This window comes from Scyliorhinus torazame, chromosome 11 (assembly GCF_047496885.1).
Source record: "Scyliorhinus torazame isolate Kashiwa2021f chromosome 11, sScyTor2.1, whole genome shotgun sequence".
Lineage (NCBI taxonomy): Eukaryota > Metazoa > Chordata > Chondrichthyes > Carcharhiniformes > Scyliorhinidae > Scyliorhinus > Scyliorhinus torazame.
The window spans coordinates 229,161,370-229,178,910 of NC_092717.1; the positions used below are offsets into that span (position 1 = coordinate 229,161,370).

Sequence of the window (17,541 nt, forward strand, 5' to 3'; positions counted from 1 at the left end):
GCTTCATTCAAGATGCCAAACAAATCCAAGTTACTGGTGGAAGAATTCTGCTCCAATTCGATTCTGCTACGACACAGAGATACATTCCGTATGTTCCGGACAAAGATAGGGGGCGAGTTAATTTTCAAAACATCTGGCTGTGAACCACTTGGAGGCTGTTCCTGTTTACCTTCTACTGGCCAACAACAGCGATGGAGGCCCAGAGCAGGTCTATCTTCTCAGGTAAGGTTATGTCATTGAGCCTTTTTTCCATTCATTACGACAGGATGTGGCCTTCACTGGCTAGGCCAGCATTTGATGCCATCCCTCATGCCCTAAATATATGAGGGGAGCAGATATTTAAAAATAATGCAAACTAAACCAAAGCAGGCAGGAAGTATACGTTAAAATAATTGGATCACACACCAGTTCCCTTTGTTGTGGGAAGCAAAGAAGATTCATGTGGTGAGCTACGTATGGCTATTGTATATACTCACTGTTGTTCTATAATTACTATTGTCACCGACATCCACTATTGTACATACTTACTGTTGTTGCTGTTACTGTTGCTGTTGAATTGTTGTGTTGATGCTGCTGTTGGCCCCGCCTGTGGCTCCGCCCCTCTGAGGAGGTATATAACCGGCCAATCTGAGACAGGCTCTCAGTGCGGGAGAAGCTACAGGTTGGCACACATCTAGTTGATTAAAACCACTGTTCTTTGGTACAAACTGTCTCGACTGAATTGATGGTCATCAATTTAATCAACTAGTTTGTTTTCACAATGGACGCCGCTCTGAAACCTGATCGTCTTGAACTCGACCCGCAGGCAGCTGAAGCTACGGCTATCTTCGAGCATTGGCTCAGTTGCTTCGAGGCCTACCTCGACTCCACAGCCGCCGTGGTCTCCCCGGTACTCAAACAGCGTCTCCTCAACGCCCGGGTGAGCCACAGGATTTTTCGGCAAATCAGGGACGCGGCCTCGTACACGGAGGCAATGGAGCTGCTCAAAGGACAGTTTGTGAGGCCAGTGAACGAGGTACTCGCTCGACACGTCCTGACCACGCGCCGTCAGCGCCAGGGTGAGTCGCTGGCTGAATATCTGCGCGAACTGAGGGTACTCGTCCGGAGTTGTAACTGCCAGTCGGTCACGGCAGTACAGCACGCAGAGCTGATGATCCGAGACACCTATGTGGCAGGAGTCAGGTCCAGCTACATCCGGCAATGGCTTCTCGAGAAAGGGTCCCTCGACCTCGAGGAGACGGTGAAAATAGCTACCTCGCTGGAAGTGGCCTTCCAGAGCATGGAGGCCTTTCCATCCGACCACGCGGCATCCTCGGGGCGTCGGAGGCGCAGCCATCGCCCAACCCGGGCGTGCCCCTTACCTGCGCCGTGCGGCAGCCAGCCAGCTCCAGAGGGCCGTATTGTTACTTCTGCGGGCAGGGCCAGCACCCCAGGCAGCGTTGCCCAGCTCGAAACGCGACCTGCAACGAGTGTGGCAAGAAAGGGCACTTTGCTAAGGTATGCCTGGCCCGACCTAAAGTCCAAAAATCAAAAGCCTGCCAGGCCCGGCCTGAGGCTCACAGACCCCGCAGCGTGGCATCGTAGGGCCCGCCCTCTTCTGACGCGTCGTCCGCCTCGTGCGACCAGTGGGGGCAGCCATCTTGGTCGGCATCTTCGATGACGCCCGCCACGTGCGACCGGTGGGGGCCGCCATTTTGGCCAACATCCTCGACGACGCCCGCCACGTGCGACCGGTGGGGGCCGCCATTTTGGCCGACATCCTCGACGCCGCCCACCACATGCGTCTCATCGTGGCCGCCATGTTGGAACCATCCCGCGACAGCCGCTACCGGTCATCCGCAACTCAGCTCGATTCAGCTCGACCAGTCCCGGCCATATCACCTTCAAAACCCCATGATGACCGTCCAACTCAGTGGACAGGAGACGTCCTGCCTCGTCGACTCCGGGAGCACAGATAGCTTTGTTCACCCGGATATGGTAAGGCGCTGCTCCCTCCGGGTCCTCCCCGTCTCACAAACCATCTCCCTTGCTTCCGGATCACATTCCGTGCAGATCCGGGGTATTGCATCGCTAACCTTGCGATACAGGGCGTCGCGTATGCCGATTTCAAGCTTTACGTCCTCCCCCAATTCTGCTACTAGGTTTAGACTTTCAATGCAACCTCCGAAGCCTGACCTTAACGTTCGGGGGACCCTTGCCCCCTCTCACCATCTGCAGCCTCACGACCCTGAAGGTTGCCCCTCCCTCGCTCTTCGCGAAGCTCACCCCAGACTGTAAGCCCGTCGCCACCCGGAGCAGACGGTACAGTGCTCAAGACAAGGCCTTCATCAGGTCAGAGGTCCAGCGGATCCTGAGGGAAGGGATCATTGAGGCCAGTAACAGCCCCTGGAGAGCACAAGTGGTGGTCGTCAGGACCGGGGAGAAGAACCTGATGGTAGTCGACTACAGTCAGACGATCAACCGGTTCACGCAGCTCGATGCGTACTCCCTGCCCCGCATATCTGACATGGTCAATCAGATTGCGCATTACCGAGTCTTTTCCACGGTAGACTTGAAGTCCGCGTACCACCAGCTCCCTATCCGCCCAGAGGACCGCCAATACACTGTCTTTGAGGCAGACGGCCGCCTCTTCCATTTCCTCAGGGTTCCCTTCGGCGTCTCCAATGGGGTTTCGGTCTTCCAACGAACGATGGACCGAATGGTCGACCAGTACGGGCTGCGGGCCATGTTCCTGTACTTGGATAATGTCACCATCTGCGGCCATAACCTGCAGGACCACGACGCCAATCTTAGAAAATTCCTCCGCACCGCCCAACTCCTTAACTTGACGTACAATAAGGAGAAATGCGTTTCCCGCACAACCCGGCTAGCCATCCTCGGCTATGTCGTGGAAAACGGAGTCCTAGGACTTGACCCCAACCGCATGCGTCCCCTCCTGCAGCTCCCCTTTCCCCACTGCCCCAAGGCCCTGAAGAGATGCCTGGGGTTCTTTTCTTACTATGTCCAGTGGGTCTCCAATTACGCGGACAAGGCCCGCCCACTTATTAAGTCCACTACTTTTTCCCTGACAGCTGAGGCTCGCCTGGCCTTCAACCGTATCAGAACCGACATTGCCCATGCCACGATGCACGCTGTGGACAAATCCATCCCGTTCCAAGTGGAGATCGATGCGTCAGACTTTGCCTTGGCAGCCACTCTTCACCAGGCAGGGAGGCCTGTCGCCTTTTTCTCCCGTACCCTCCATGCCTCTGAGATTCGACACTCCTCTGTCGAAAAGGAGGCGCAAGCCATTGTAGAGGCTGTGCGACACTGGAGACATTACCTGGCCGGCAGGAGATTCACTCTCCTCACAGACCAACGGTCAGTTGCCTTCATGTTTAACACACAGTGGGGCAAAATTAAGAACGACAAGATTTTGCGGTGGAGGATTGAGCTCTCCACCTATAACTACAAGATCTTGTATCGTCCTGGGAAGACCAATGAACCCCCAGATGCCCTGTCCCGCGGTATCTGCGCCAATGTGCAAGCGGACCGGTTACGGGCTATCCACAACGACCTCTGTCATCCGGGGGTCACCCGGCTTCTCCACTTCATCAAGGTCCGCAACCTGCCCTACTCCACCGAGGAGGTCAGGGCCATGACCAGGGACTGCCAAATCTGCTCAGAGTGCAAACCGCACTTCTATCGGCCAGACAAGGCCCACCTGGTGACGGCCTCCCGCCCCTTCGAACGCCTCAGCGTCGATTTCAAAGGGCCCCTTCCCTCCACTGACTGTAACGTGTACTTTCTCAACGTTGTTGACGAGTACTCCCGTTTCCCCTTTGCCATCCCATGCCCCAACATGACCTCTGCCACTGTCATCAAGGCCCTACACAGCAGCTTCACCTTGTTCGGTTTCCCTAGCTACATACATAGTGATCGGGGCGCCTCTTTTATGAGTGATGAGCTGCGTCAGTACCTGCTCAGTAAGGGCATCGCCTCGAGCAGGACTACCGGCTACAACCCCCGGGGAAACGGGCAGGTGGAGAGGGAGAATGCTACGGTCTGGAAAGCCGTTCTTCTGGCCCTTTTCTAGAAGTCTCCCAGTCTCCCGCTGGCAGGAGGTCCTCCCCGATGCGCTCCACTCCATCCGATCACTCTTGTGTACTGCAACTAATGAGACTCCTCACGACCGGCTATTTGTCTTTCCCAGGATGTCAATCTCCGAGGTCTCACTTCCGTCCTGGCTAACAACACTTGGGCCTGTCCTCCTCCGGAAGCACATGAGGAGCCACAAGGCCAACCCCCTGGTCGAGAAGGTCCAACTCCTCCACGCGAACCCTCATGTCTACGTGGCACACCGCGACGGACGGAGGACATAGTCTCCCTCCGGGACCTGTCTCCCGCAGGTACCCCCGCGCCCACCATCACCGCGCCCCTTCCGTCTACCTCCCCATCTACACCAACATCCCTCCCTGGGTCCATTAGCTCCGCCCCTGCGCCGTCGCCCTGTCCAGGACCCTGTTGTGAGGACGACATGCTCCCGGACCCGAAGGTCTCGACATCTGTGCCCACACTGCTGCCGGGGCTGTGGTGTTCGCAGCGGATGATACAGGCTCCTGTGAGACTTAACCTATGAGCCCGCTTCACCCCGCCAGACTTTTTTTTCTTAACAAGGGGTGAATGTGGTGAGCCACGTATGGCTATTGTATATACTCACTGCTGTTACTACTGTCATCGACATCCACTATTGTATATACTTACTGTTGTTGCTGTTACTGTTGCTGTTGAATTGTTGTGTTGATGCTGCTGTTGGCCCCGCCTGTGGCTCCGCCCCTCTGAGGAGGTATATAACCGGCCGATGTGAGACAGGCTTTCAGTGCGGGAGAAGCTACAGGTTGCCACACAGCTAGTTGATTAAAGCCACTGTTCTTTGGTACAAACTGTCATAGAATTCATAGAATGTACAGTGCAGAAGGAGGCCATTCGGCCCATCGAGTCTGCACCGGCTCTTGGAAAGAGCACCCTACCCAAGGTCAACACCTTCACCCTATCCCCATAACCCAGTAACCCCACCCAACACTAAGGGCAATTTTGGACACTAAGGACAATTTATCATGGCCAATCCACCTAAACTGCACATCTTTGGACTGTGGGAGGAAACCGGAGCACCCGGAGGAAACCCACGCACACACGGGGAGGATGTGCAGACTCCGCACAGATAGTGACCCAAGCCGGGAATCGAACCTGGGACCCTGGAGCTGTGAAGCAATTGTGCTATCCACAAGGCTACCGTGCTGCCCCCTGTCTCGACTGAATTGATGGTCATCAGTTCAAATTTCCAAAAACAACTAAACTCACTTCAGGGCGATGCCAAGGTAAGCCCAGGTACTTCCCTCTGAGGAGCGAGGTGATCAGATAGTCACTTTTTAAACAAGGGCCAGATTTCTCCGGCCGTTGGGATTCTCTGTACCCGCCGGCAGCGCATCCCCACCCGCGGCTTTCCCGGCGACGTGGGCTGGTTTCAATGGAAAATCCCGTTGACAAGCGGCGGGAAGATAGAATCTCGCCGCCAGCGAACGGCGCGCACTGGGGAATGAGAAAATCCAGCCCGAGCTTTTCAAACCATTCTGCAAAAATTGAGCATTAAAGCAGATGTTACTGAATCCTAAGAGTAAATGCTCCAGAAACAGCTGGTTAATGAAAACGTACAGTGCAGAAGTTGTTATTCTTACAGATTATGTACACTCAGAAATATATATCAATGAGCAATGCTTTTAGTACATGTGGTTCAATAATTTTTTTTTTTACACATTTGTAACATTTAATCTAAAAATCCACATCAATTCCATTGCATCAGTTGTTCCCGAACTGAAACTGGATCAGTTGAGGGGTCCAGCAGATTGACAGGCCAGAACTTGACAAAAATCACAGCATTGTACCTCTGGAGAGCTCCACTTCCCCTCATCAAACAGGTCACCGAGAACGAACACGACATCTGGTTCGAAAAACCACAAAGCAGTTTGAAAAGCCCGTTCCATTTGCCACTCCCTGGAGAGAAACAGACCAGCACAAATGTCAGGCATTATTGCTGACGCCATTGCACAGGCACGTCACACAATTTGTCACCTCATCCCGTCACATTTCTTTTTTTTTTTAGAAATATTTTTATTCAAATTTTTACATATTTTCAACAAACCCTCCCCCTTACAGAAAAAAGAAAAACAAAGAACACATAAGTAAACATCTAACAACTACATCACGAATTCCCCCAATATACAAACCCCCCATTAAGCAATAATAAACACAGTAGAAAACACAAAGTACACCCCCCCCCTCTGGGTTGCTGCAGCTGCTGACCACCTCCTAACAGTAGAAAGTCTAGGAACGGTTGCCACCGCCTGAAGAACCCTTGCGCAGACCCTCTCAAGGCAAATTTTACCCTCTCCAATTTAATGAACCCCGCCATGTCGCTGATCCAGGCTTCCACGCTTGGGGGCCTCACATCCTTCCACTGGAGCAGAATCCTCCGCCGGGCTACCAGGGACGCAAAGGCCAGAATACCGGCCTCTTTCGCCTCCTGCACTCCCGGCTCGTCCGATACCCCAAATAGTGCTAGCCCCCAGCTCGGCTTAACCTGGGTGTTCACCACCTTAGACATCGTCCTCGCAATACCCCTCCAGAACCCATCCAGCACCGGGCACACCCAGAACATATGGGTATGATTTGCTGGGCTCCCCGAGCACCTCCCACACCTGTCTTCCACCCCAAAGAACCTGCTCAGCCTCGCCCCTGTGAATAACCTTAAATTGTATCAGGCTAAGCCTGGCGCAAGAGAAGGAAGAATTAGCCCTACCCAGGGCGTCCGCCCACGTACCCTCGTCTATCTCCTCCCCAATCGCCTCCTTCCATTTACCCTTTAGCTCCTCCACCGAGGTCTCCTCCTCCTCCTGCATCTCCTGGTAGATCGCCGAGACCCTGCCCTCTCCAACCCCCCCCCCCCCCCCAAAGAGCACCCTATCCTGGATCCTGAGTGTTGGAAGCAGCGGGAACTCCCTCACCTGCCGTCTTACAAACGCCCTTACCTGCATGTACCTGAAGGCATATCCGGGGGGAAGCCTAAATTTTTCCTCCAGCGCCCCAAGGCTCGCAAACGTCCCATCTAAAAACAGGTCACCCATCCTTCTAATTCCTGCCCTGTGCAAGCTCAGGAACCCTCCATCCATTCTCCCCGGGACGAACCGATGATTCTCCCGGATCGGGGACCAAACCGAAGCCTCTACCTCACCCCTGTGGCGCCACCACTGCCCCCAAATTTTCAAAGTCACCGCTACCACCGGACTCGTGGTGTACCTAGTCGGCGGGAGCGGTGCTGTCGCCAGTGCTCCCAGACTCGTGCCCACACAGGACGCCATCTCCAGCCTCTTCCACGCTGCCCCCTCCGCCTCCATTACCCACTTGCGTATCATCGCCACATTGGCAGCCCAGTAATAACCACACAAATTAGGTAACGCTAACCCTCCTCTGTCCCTACTCCGCTCTAGAAACACCCTTCTCACCCTCGGGGTCTTTTTCACCCACACGAATCCCATGATGCTCCTACTGACCGGCTTAAAAAAGGCCTTAGGGATCAGGATGGGGAGGCACTGGAATATAAAAAGGAACCTCGGGAGCACTGTCATCTTCATCGACTGTACACTACCCGCCAAGGAGAGTGGCAGCATATCCCACCTTTTAAACTCCTCCTCCATCTGCTCCACCAGCCTCGTCAAGTTGAGCTTGTGTAGGGCCCCCCAGCTCCTGGCAACCTGGATCCCCAGATACCGAAAACTCCTTTCCACCCTCTTCAATGGAAGCTCGTCTATCCCCCTTCCCTGGTCCCCTGGGCGTACCATGAAGAGCTCACTCTTCCCCACGTTAAGCTTATACCCGGAAAAGTCCCCGAACTCCCTGAGGATCCGCATCACCTCCGGCATCTCCCCCACTGGGTCTGCCACATACAGTAACAGGTCATCGGCATACAGCGACACCCGGTGCTCCTCCCCCCCCCCCCCCGGACCAGCCCCCTCCAGTTCCTGGATTCCCTTAGAGCCATAGCCAAAGGCTCAAATGCCAATGCAAATAGCAAGGGGGATAGAGGGCACCCCTGCCTCATCCCCCGGTACAGCCGAAAGTATTCCGACCTCCTCCAATTCGTGGCCACACTCACCATCGGGGCTTCGTAAAGTAGCCTAACCCAACTAATGAACCCCTCCCCGAACCCAAACCTCCTCAACACTTCCCAGAGGTACCCCACTCCGCCCTATCGAAGGCCTTCTCCGCGTCCATCGCCACCACTATCTCCACCTCCCCCTCCACTGTAGGCATCATGATTACGTTAAGGAACCTCCGCACATTGGTATTCAGCTGCCTTCCCTTAACAAAACCCGTTTGGTCCTCGTGAATCACCCCCGGGACACAGTCCTCAATTCTGGTAGCCAACACCTTCGCTAACAGCGTCGCGTCCACGTTGAAGAAAGAGATTGGCCTATATGACCCACACTGTAACGGGTCCTTGTCACACTTCAAGATCAGCGAGATCAGCGCCCTGGACATCGTCGGGGGTAGGGCCCCCCCCTCCCGCGCCTCATTGAAAGTCCTCACTAATAGAGGGCCCAGCAGGTCCATGTACTTCCTGTAAAATTCCACCGGGAACCCATCTAGCCCCGGTGCCTTCCCCGCCTGCATACTCCCCAGCCCCTTAGTCAGCTCCTCCAGCCCTACCGGTGCCCCAAGCCCAGCCACCTGCTCCTCCTCCACCCTCGGGAACCTCAGCCGATCCAAAAATCGACGCATCCCCCCCCTCCTCCGTCGGGGGCTCAGACCTATACAGCCCCTCATAAAAGTCTCTAAATACCCCATTTATTCCCACCGCACTCCGCACCATGTTCCCCCCTTTATCCCTAACTCCCCCAATCTCCCTCGCTGCCTCCCGCTTCCGAAGCTGGTGTGCCAACATCCGGCTAGCCTTCTCCCCGTACTCATACACCGCCCCTTGCGCTTTCCTCCACTGCACCTCTGCCTTCTTGGTGGCCAACAGGTCAAACTCGGCCTGGAGGCTTTGTCACTCCTTGAGTAGTCCCTCCTCGGGGACCTCTGCATACCTCCTATCCGCCCTTAAAATCTCCCCCACCAATCTCTCCCTCTCTCTCCTCTCCTTCTTCTCCTTGTGGGCCCTAGTGGAGATTAGCTCTCCCCTAATCACCGCCTTCAGTGCCTCCCAGACCACCCCCACCTGCACCTCCCCATTATCGTTAGCCTCTAGATAGCTTTCAATACACACCCGGATCCGCCCGCTCACCTCCTCATCCGCCAGCAAGCCCACATCCAGGCACCACAGCGGGCGCTGGTCCCTCTCCTCCCCTAGCTCCAGCTCCATCCAATGCAGGGCATGGTCTGAGATGGCTATGGCCGAATACTCCGTGCCCTCCACCCTCGGAATTAGTGCCCTGCTCATAACGAAGAAGTCTATCCGGGAGTAGGCTTTATGGACGTGGGGGAAAAAAGAAAATTCCCTGGCCCCCGGCCTGACAAACCTCCATGGGTCCACTCCTCGCATCTGGTCCATAAACCCCCTCAGCACCTTGGCCGCCGCCGGCCTCTTACCCGTCCTGGACCTGGAGCGGTCCAATGCTGGATCCAGTACCGTGTTGAAGTCCCCCCCCCTTATCAAGCTCCCTGCCTCAGGTCCGGAATCCAGCCCAACATGCGCCGCATAAATCCGGCATCGTCCCAATTCGGGGCATATACATTCACTAATACCACCCGTACCCCCTGCAGCTTACCACTCACCATCACATACCTACCTCCATTGTCTGCCACGATGCTCAGCGCCTCAAGTGACACCCGCTTCCCCACCAAAATCGCCACCCCTCGATTCTTTGCGTCCAACCCCGAGTGGAAAACCTTCCCTACCCACCCCTTTCTCAGCCTAACCTGATCTCCCACCCTCAAATGCGTCTCCTGGAGCATAACCACATCTGCCCTCAGTCCCTTCAGGTGCGTGAACACCCGAGCCCTCTTGACCGGCCCGTTTAGGCCTCTCACATTCCAAGTAATCAGCTGGAGCAGGGGGCTTCCCGCACCCCCCCCCCCCCCCTGCTGATTAGCCATCCCCTTTTCTAGGCCAGCCACGTGCCCGCGCCTCCCGCCCTCTCCATTCCCCCCAGCAGCAGACCCCCGCCCCGACTCTCTCTCCGAGCTCCAGCTCACCTTTGGCCAATGCAGCAGCAACCCATTTCGCCCCCCCCCCCCACCCCCACACCCCCCCCTCCCCCGCCCCCCAGCTAGGTCCCCCCCTAGCTGCGTTGCTCCCCCCATAGCACTCCCGTAAGTCACTTGACTCCTGCTGACCCCGGCCACTAACGCCACTCCATCAAGCCTCCAGTGTGGTAGTCTCCCCCCCCCCTCCTGTCCATCAGCGGGCGTTCCTCTCCAACAGCGCCCTTCCCCCCCCGGCCCTGCCCCATTCCTTCCCTAGCGTGGGAAAAAGCCCACGCTGTCCATCAGACCGGCCCCGCCCTCTCTGGCGCATCTCCCTTTTGCGGCCTAATCCCAGCTCCCCCACCTCGGGCCCCCCATCTCCCTTCCCCCCAACGGGGCCCCGTCCTTCCAACCACCGACGCCCACACTCTCACAAAACCCCCCCCTTTGAACCAATTCACCCTACCCCACCCAGCACCCAAGGAAACAATACAGAACAGAATAGAACATCCCCCAAAGCACAGTAACCACAGTAACCCCCCGCCACCCCACCGCCCCTCACAACCGACCCTCAGTCCGTGTCCAACTTTTCGGCCTGAATAAAGGTCCACGCCTCCTCCGGCGTCTCAAAGTAATGGTGCCGGTCCTTAAACGTGACCCACAGTCACGCCGGCTGCAGCATCCCGAATTTCACCCCCTTCCGATGCAGAGCCACCTTAGCCCGATTGTACCCGACCCTCTTCTTGGCCACCTCCACGCTCCAGTCCTGGTATATACGGACCTCTGCATTCTCCCACCTGCTGCTCCGCTCCTTCTTTGCCCGCCTTAGGGCACACTCCCTGCCCACGAAGCGGTGGAACCGCACCAGCACCGCCCGCGGCGGCTCGTTAGACTTGGGCCTCCTCACCAGGACTCGGTGAGTCCCATCCAGCTCCAGGGGCCTCGGGAAGGCACCGCGTCCATCAACGTGTTCAGCATCGTGATCACATATGTTCCTGCATCTGACCCCTCCACTCCCTCCGGGAGACCCAGAATCCGCAGATTCTTCCTCCTCGACCGTTTCTCCATGTCCTCGAACTTCTCCTGCCATTTCATATGAAGCGCCTCGTGCGCCTCCACCTTCACCGCCAGGCCCAATATCTCGTCCTCATTCTCCGAGGCCTTCTGCCGCACATCCCGGATCGCCGCCCCTTGGCCCTTCTGGGTCTCGACCAGCTTGTCGATCGAGGCCTTCATCGGCTCCAGCAGCTCTGCTTTCAATTCCTTGAAGCAGCGCTGTGGTATTATCAGGTATTACAGTACCCGAGAGGCTGAAGTTCCATTGGTTAAACCTAGGGGTTTACCATTGGCTGTATAGTACGTAGCTCTGCCCTGACAGGCGGGGTATAAGAACCGGTACCGTCCCAGCAGCCCTCATTCTGTACCTAAGCTGCTGGGGAACAGTTCTAGTCTATTAAAGCCTTCAGTTATGTTATAACCTCGTTTTAATAGTTATTGATCGTACATCAAGCGCTTGAGAAACTCCTGCTGCTCTTGCGCCCACTGCACCCACGTTGCCTGGTCTCTACCCACCGCCATCTTGGCTTTCCTCCCTCGCACTTTTCGCTGCACCAGAATTACTTTTTTCACCGCTCCACTCCTGGTCCAATCCATACAGTGCCGGGGAAATCATACTGTCACCTTCCCACACTGGGAACAGTCGAACAAATGCCGCTGGGGCCCCTCAAAAGAGCCCAAAAGTCAGTTTCTGGCGGGAGCTGCCGAATGTGCGACTTAGCTCAGCATAGCCGCAACCGGACATCCCGCCACATTCCTACATAACAACACTTCAAAGTCGCTTATTTTGTGAAGTGCACTGAGGCTTGTGAAAGTGTCAGAGTCACAGAGGTTTACAGCATGAAAACAGGGCTTTTGGCCCAACTTGTCCATGCCGCCCAGATTTTACGAGTCCCACTTGCCCGCATTTGGCCAATATCCCTCTATACCCGTCTTTTCCATATAACTGTTTAAATGCTTTTTAAAAGACAAAATTGTACCCGTCTCTACTACTGCGTCTGGCAGCTCGTTCCAGACACTCACCACCCTGTGTGTGAAAAAATCGCCCCTCTGGACCCTTTTGTATCTCTCCCCTCTCACCTTAAACCTAAGCCCTCTAGTTTTAGACTCCCCTACCTTTGGGAAAAGATGTCGACTATCTACCTTAACTATGCCCCTCATTATTTTGTAGACCTCTAGCACAGGGCTAAATCGCTGGCTTTGAAAGCAGACCAAGGCAGGTCAGCAGCATGGTTCGATTCCTGTAATAGCCTCCCCGAACAGGCGCCGGAATGTGGCGACTAGGGGCTTTTCACAGTAACTTCATTTGAAGCCTACTTGTGACAATAAGCGATTTTCATTTTCATTTTTCATTTCAAATCACCCCTAAGCCTCCAACGCTCCAAGGAAAAAAATCCCAGTCTATCCAGCCCCTCCTTATAAGTCAAACCATCAAATGTCAGTAGCATCCTCGTAAATCTTTTCTGCAATCTTTCGAGTTTAATAATATCCTTTCTATAATAGGGTCTAATGTCTTGTACAACTTCAACAAGACGTCTCAACTCCTGTATTCAATGTTCTTCTGGTGTAGGTATGTTAAACGGAAAGCCCATCTGTTGTAAGACAATTCCTTCTCCACAACTGGTCCCGACCTCCCAAGAATCTGGGGCGTCATTCTCCGACCCCCCGCCGGGTCGGAGAATCGCCGGGGGCTGCCGATAAATTGCCTGTCCCGCCGGCGTAAATTAAAGTACCTATTTACCGGCGGGACAAGGCGGCGTGGGCGGGCTCCAGGGTCCTGGGGGGGGCGCGGGGCGATCTGACCCCGGGGGGTGCCCCCACGGTGGCCTGGCCCGCGATCGGGGCCCACCGATCTGCGGGCGGGCTTGTGCCGTGGGGGCACTCTTTCCCTTCCGCCTCTGCAACGGTCTCCACCATGGCGGAGGCGGAAGAGACTCTCTCCACTGCGCATGCGCGGGAAACTGTCAGCGGCCCCTGACGCTCCCGCGCAAGCGCCGCCCCGACATGTCATTTCCCCGCCAGCTAGCGGGGCAACAAAGGCCGTTTCCGCCAGCTGGCGGGACGGAAATCCCTCCAGTGTCGGCCTAGCCCCTCAATGTTGGGGCTCGGCCCCCAAAGATGCGGAGCATTCCGCACCTTTGGGGTGGCGCGATGCCCATCTGATTGGCGCCGTTTTGGGCGCCAGTCGGCGGACATCGCGCCGTTTGGGGAGAATTTCGCCCCATAACATTGATCGTTAGGCTCTGCAGAATTATGGGGCTTAAGTTTTGATCATGTGATTGCAATAGCTGCTTTGATGTTTTGTTGCAGTTTTACTGTTCTGGTACACTGTTTCACTAAAAATTGCTTAATCTGCAGGACTGCATTCTTCACGCGAGCAGAAACAAAGTTTTGAATTTGCAGCCGACTATATTCCGAGGAAACAGTTGACACCCAAAACATTAACCCGCATTTTCTTGTCAAACACTCTTGTGTGCGTGGCATCACCTTTCGAATTGTTGTGTTTGATAACATTTATTTCAGTCTGCACGAGCGGATGTTTGCATTATCATTGGAATTCATCTTCTCATTTTGGTTGAATGTTTCAGAATATATAATACTAATTTTGTTGCTGAACATGAAGAGACGATTACAATTTTGAAATTAGGTTCGTTACAATGTATGATTTACTTTTGCGAATGTTGCCCGTTTATTTCTTAAAGACACACACATGGCATGCATTCGTCAAATCGTATTCAAAGCGAGACTAGAGAATAATCGAAGGCTTTATTAGACAAGATGTGTTCCTCAGCAGCTCGTAACACAAAATAGCTGCAGGCGGGGGTGAACACCTCTTTATACCGTCCACTGGGCGGAGCCAGCAGACAGAGATTTACCCACGTATCTCTAATACAGTAGTACCTCCAACACAGGTACCGTAATACATATAATATGGTCTACCACACAGTTACAATTTGCACACTGAATTCAAGGGTTTGGTGGAGATCACTGGTTGGCCTGGAGATTCGGTAATTTTTCTGATAACTGTTGAAAAGCTGAAAATAGAGGAGGCCCAAAGATTTAAGGGTCCAGATACATCAACCATTAAAATGTCACGGACAGGTACAGAAAATGAGCAAGTGGAATGCTAGCTTTTATAACTACGCACTAGAATATAAAAAGTTACTTCAGCTATGCAAAGCACTGGACCACTCCTGGAATACTGTGTTCAGTGGTCTGGCCACTACACCTTAGGAAGGATATATTGGGGCAGCACGGTGGCGCAGTGGTTAGCACTGGGACTACAGCGCTGAGGATGAGTTCGAATCCCAGCCCGCGGTCACTGTCCGTGTGGAGTTTGCACATTCTCCCCGTGTCTGCGTGGGTTTCACCCCCACAACCCAAAGATGTGCTGGTTAGGTGGATTGGCCACGCTAAATTGCCCCTTAATTGGAAAAAAAATAATTGGGTACTCTAAATTTTCAAAAAAAAAAGGAAGGATATATTGGCCTTGAAGGGAGTGGAACTTGGATTCACCAGTGTAATACTGGGGTTTAGAAGATTAAATTAAGAACGCAGATTGCATAGATTAGTTTGCATATGCAAATGTTTTGCAATGATGAAAAGATAGCTTCTATCAACATCTGATTGGGGTGTGTGCTGGAGGAAGGGGTCTTTCATAGAATCATAGAATTTAGAAGGAGGCTATTCGGCCGATCGAGTCTGCACCGGCACTTACAAAGAGCACCCAACTCAAACCCACGTCTATATCCTATCCCCATAACACAGTAACCCCCACTTAACCTTTTTAGACACTAAGGGCAATTTAGCATGGCCAATCCACCTAACCCGCACATCTTTGGACTGTGGGGAGGAAACCGGAGCACCTGGAGGAAACCCACGCAGACAACATGCAGACTCTGCACAGTCAGTGACCCAGCTGGGAATTGAACCTGGAACCCTGGAGCTGTGAAGCAACTGTGCTAACCACTATGCTACCGTGCTGCCCATGGTACTGCTTCTTCAAGTGCTGTATTCAAAAACTTGGGTACCACAATTTAGGAAAGATATTCGCCCAGGAGGGAATGCGGTGTAAATTTACCAAAATGATACCTGGTCTTCACAGGTTAAATTACATGGACTGATTACTCAGACTAAGGTTATATTCCGGGAAGTTAGATTGTAAGAGGCAATTTGATTGAAACATTCAAGATCTCAAGAGAAACACATGGCGGCCCGGGTCCCCCCAACAACCCAACGTACAAATTAAGGGGTCCTCGAGCTCCTCACACCCACCTCACAAGGGCAGGGTAAGGGCACCCCCAGACCTGATCACCAGCACGGGCAAGATGCCACCTGGGCACCTTAGTACTGCCAGGGTACCACCCTGCCCAGAACCCGACCACTTGGGAGACCCATTCCCCCCTCCCATCGCTTGGGCGAGCCACCCTCCCCGCCAATGCCAGTACACCTGGTCGACATTTGTGGAAACCTGTGCTAATTGGCGCTCGCTCGGGATCTCCTTGGCCATTAGATCCCGTGCCTGGGGTAACCCCGGTGCAGGCGTATTCAAGTCAGCCTAACTGCTCACTTGAACATGAAAATCTGCATATTACAACGTTTCACGAGATCTCGTTCGATCTCAAGTTGGCCGCGACAAGGCCATTAAATCACACCCACTGTTTTCTGATTGGAAAGTCCAGGATTAGAGGACTACTTTGGAGTTAGACCACATTCAGGAGTGAGGTTTGGAAGCACTTTTATACGTTAAAGTAGAAGAAATTTGGAACAACTGGCAATTAGTATTCGGACAATTCTTAAATCATCAATCTGAGACTGAAAGATATTTGACAACCAGAAGAATTAAAGGAAAATTAGGAGAAGGCATGTACGTGGAGTTGGTTCACAGGGGTCCAGATTTCCCGAGTATGGGTAACATCGGATTTCTACTCCACTCGAAAAGTCAATGCTGCCCCACATTTCCTCTGGGACCTGCCAAGTCAGCTTTTCCAGAAATTGAGAGCATAGCATCCCTAGGGAGAGCTCCAAAATGGACTAGCATCAGAGTTAAGAAAGGACACACACCCTTTTCATTGCACCACCTGCCATAAGGTGGACTCACACTATTACTTAAGGAGTCAGTTGCTGCAGTAAGGAGGGATGATATCTAGGAAGGGTCTTCAAAGGAGACTTTGTGAGTAGAAATTCCAAATAAAAAGGGGGCAGTCACATTGCTGGGAATGTATTATAATCGCCAGAGGGCAACAGAGGAGCAGATATGTAGACAATTTACTGAGTTGTGTAAAAACACTAGAGTAACTATATTAGGGGATTTCAACTTCCCCAACATTAATTGGGATATTCATAATGTAAAGGGCTTAGAGGGGGTGGATTTCTTGAAATGTATTCAGGAGAGCTTTTTATGTCAATATGTAGAAGGTCCAACAAGGGACAGCACAGTGCTGGATCTAATTTTGGAGGACAATGCTGAACAGTTGTTCGAGGTGTCAGTGGGGGAGCATTATGGTGATAGCGATCACAGCACAGTACAATTTAAGTTTGTTCCAGAAAAGGAAAAAGATAGTCTGCAAAAAATGGTTTGGGATTGGGAGAAGACTGGTTTTATTAGAATAAGGCAGGATCTGCCCAAAGTAGACCGGGAACAGCTTCTTGTAGAAAAATCTACATCAGAGCGGACGGGGGCGTTTAAAAAGGAAATGGGGAGAATACAGGCCCAACATGTTCCCTTTAGGGTAAAATGGAGGATCAACAAGCCCAGAGAACTCTGGATATCCAGAAATATTCAGGACTGGAGAAGAAAGAAAAGAGAGGCTTTTGGCAGGTACAAAGGGAGCAAATCAGCAGAGGCCTTAGTGGAGTATCGAAAGTCCAGAAGGGAGCTTAAGAAAGCAATTTGGTGAGCAAAGAGGAGCATGAAAAAGCACTGTTGGGTAGAGTTTGGGGGAATCCCAATATATTCTCTAAGTATACCAAGGGAAAGAGAATAACCAGGGAATGAGTAGGCCCAGGAGGGCAATCAGTGCATGGAGCCGGAGGGCATTGGTAGGGTGTTAACAAATATTTCATATCTCTCTTCACTCAGGAGGAGGACGTAGATGCAGAATTTGGGGAGAGGGACTATGAGGTTCTTGAACAGTTTGACATAGGGAATGAAGAGGTTTTGGCAGGCTTAAAAGTGGACAAATCCCCAGGTCCACTTTTATATGGATTTCAGCAAAGCCTTTGACAAGATCCCACATGGTAGACTGAAAAGGTAAATGCACA

The 17,541-nt window shown here is 53.1% G+C and overlaps 1 protein-coding gene across 3 annotated transcripts in view; it reads right to left on the bottom strand.

Annotated features, from left to right (window-relative positions):
- The window catches only part of LOC140385830 (metallophosphoesterase 1-like), a 145,709-nt gene that overhangs the window by 104,150 nt on the left and 24,018 nt on the right, over positions 1-17,541 (bottom strand). For all 3 annotated transcript variants that reach the window (XM_072468398.1, XM_072468396.1, XM_072468397.1), the window contains exon 2: positions 5,922-6,030. In XM_072468398.1, the coding sequence (XP_072324499.1) occupies positions 5,922-6,030 (109 nt within the window). The remainder of the gene's footprint in view (positions 1-5,921; positions 6,031-17,541) is intronic.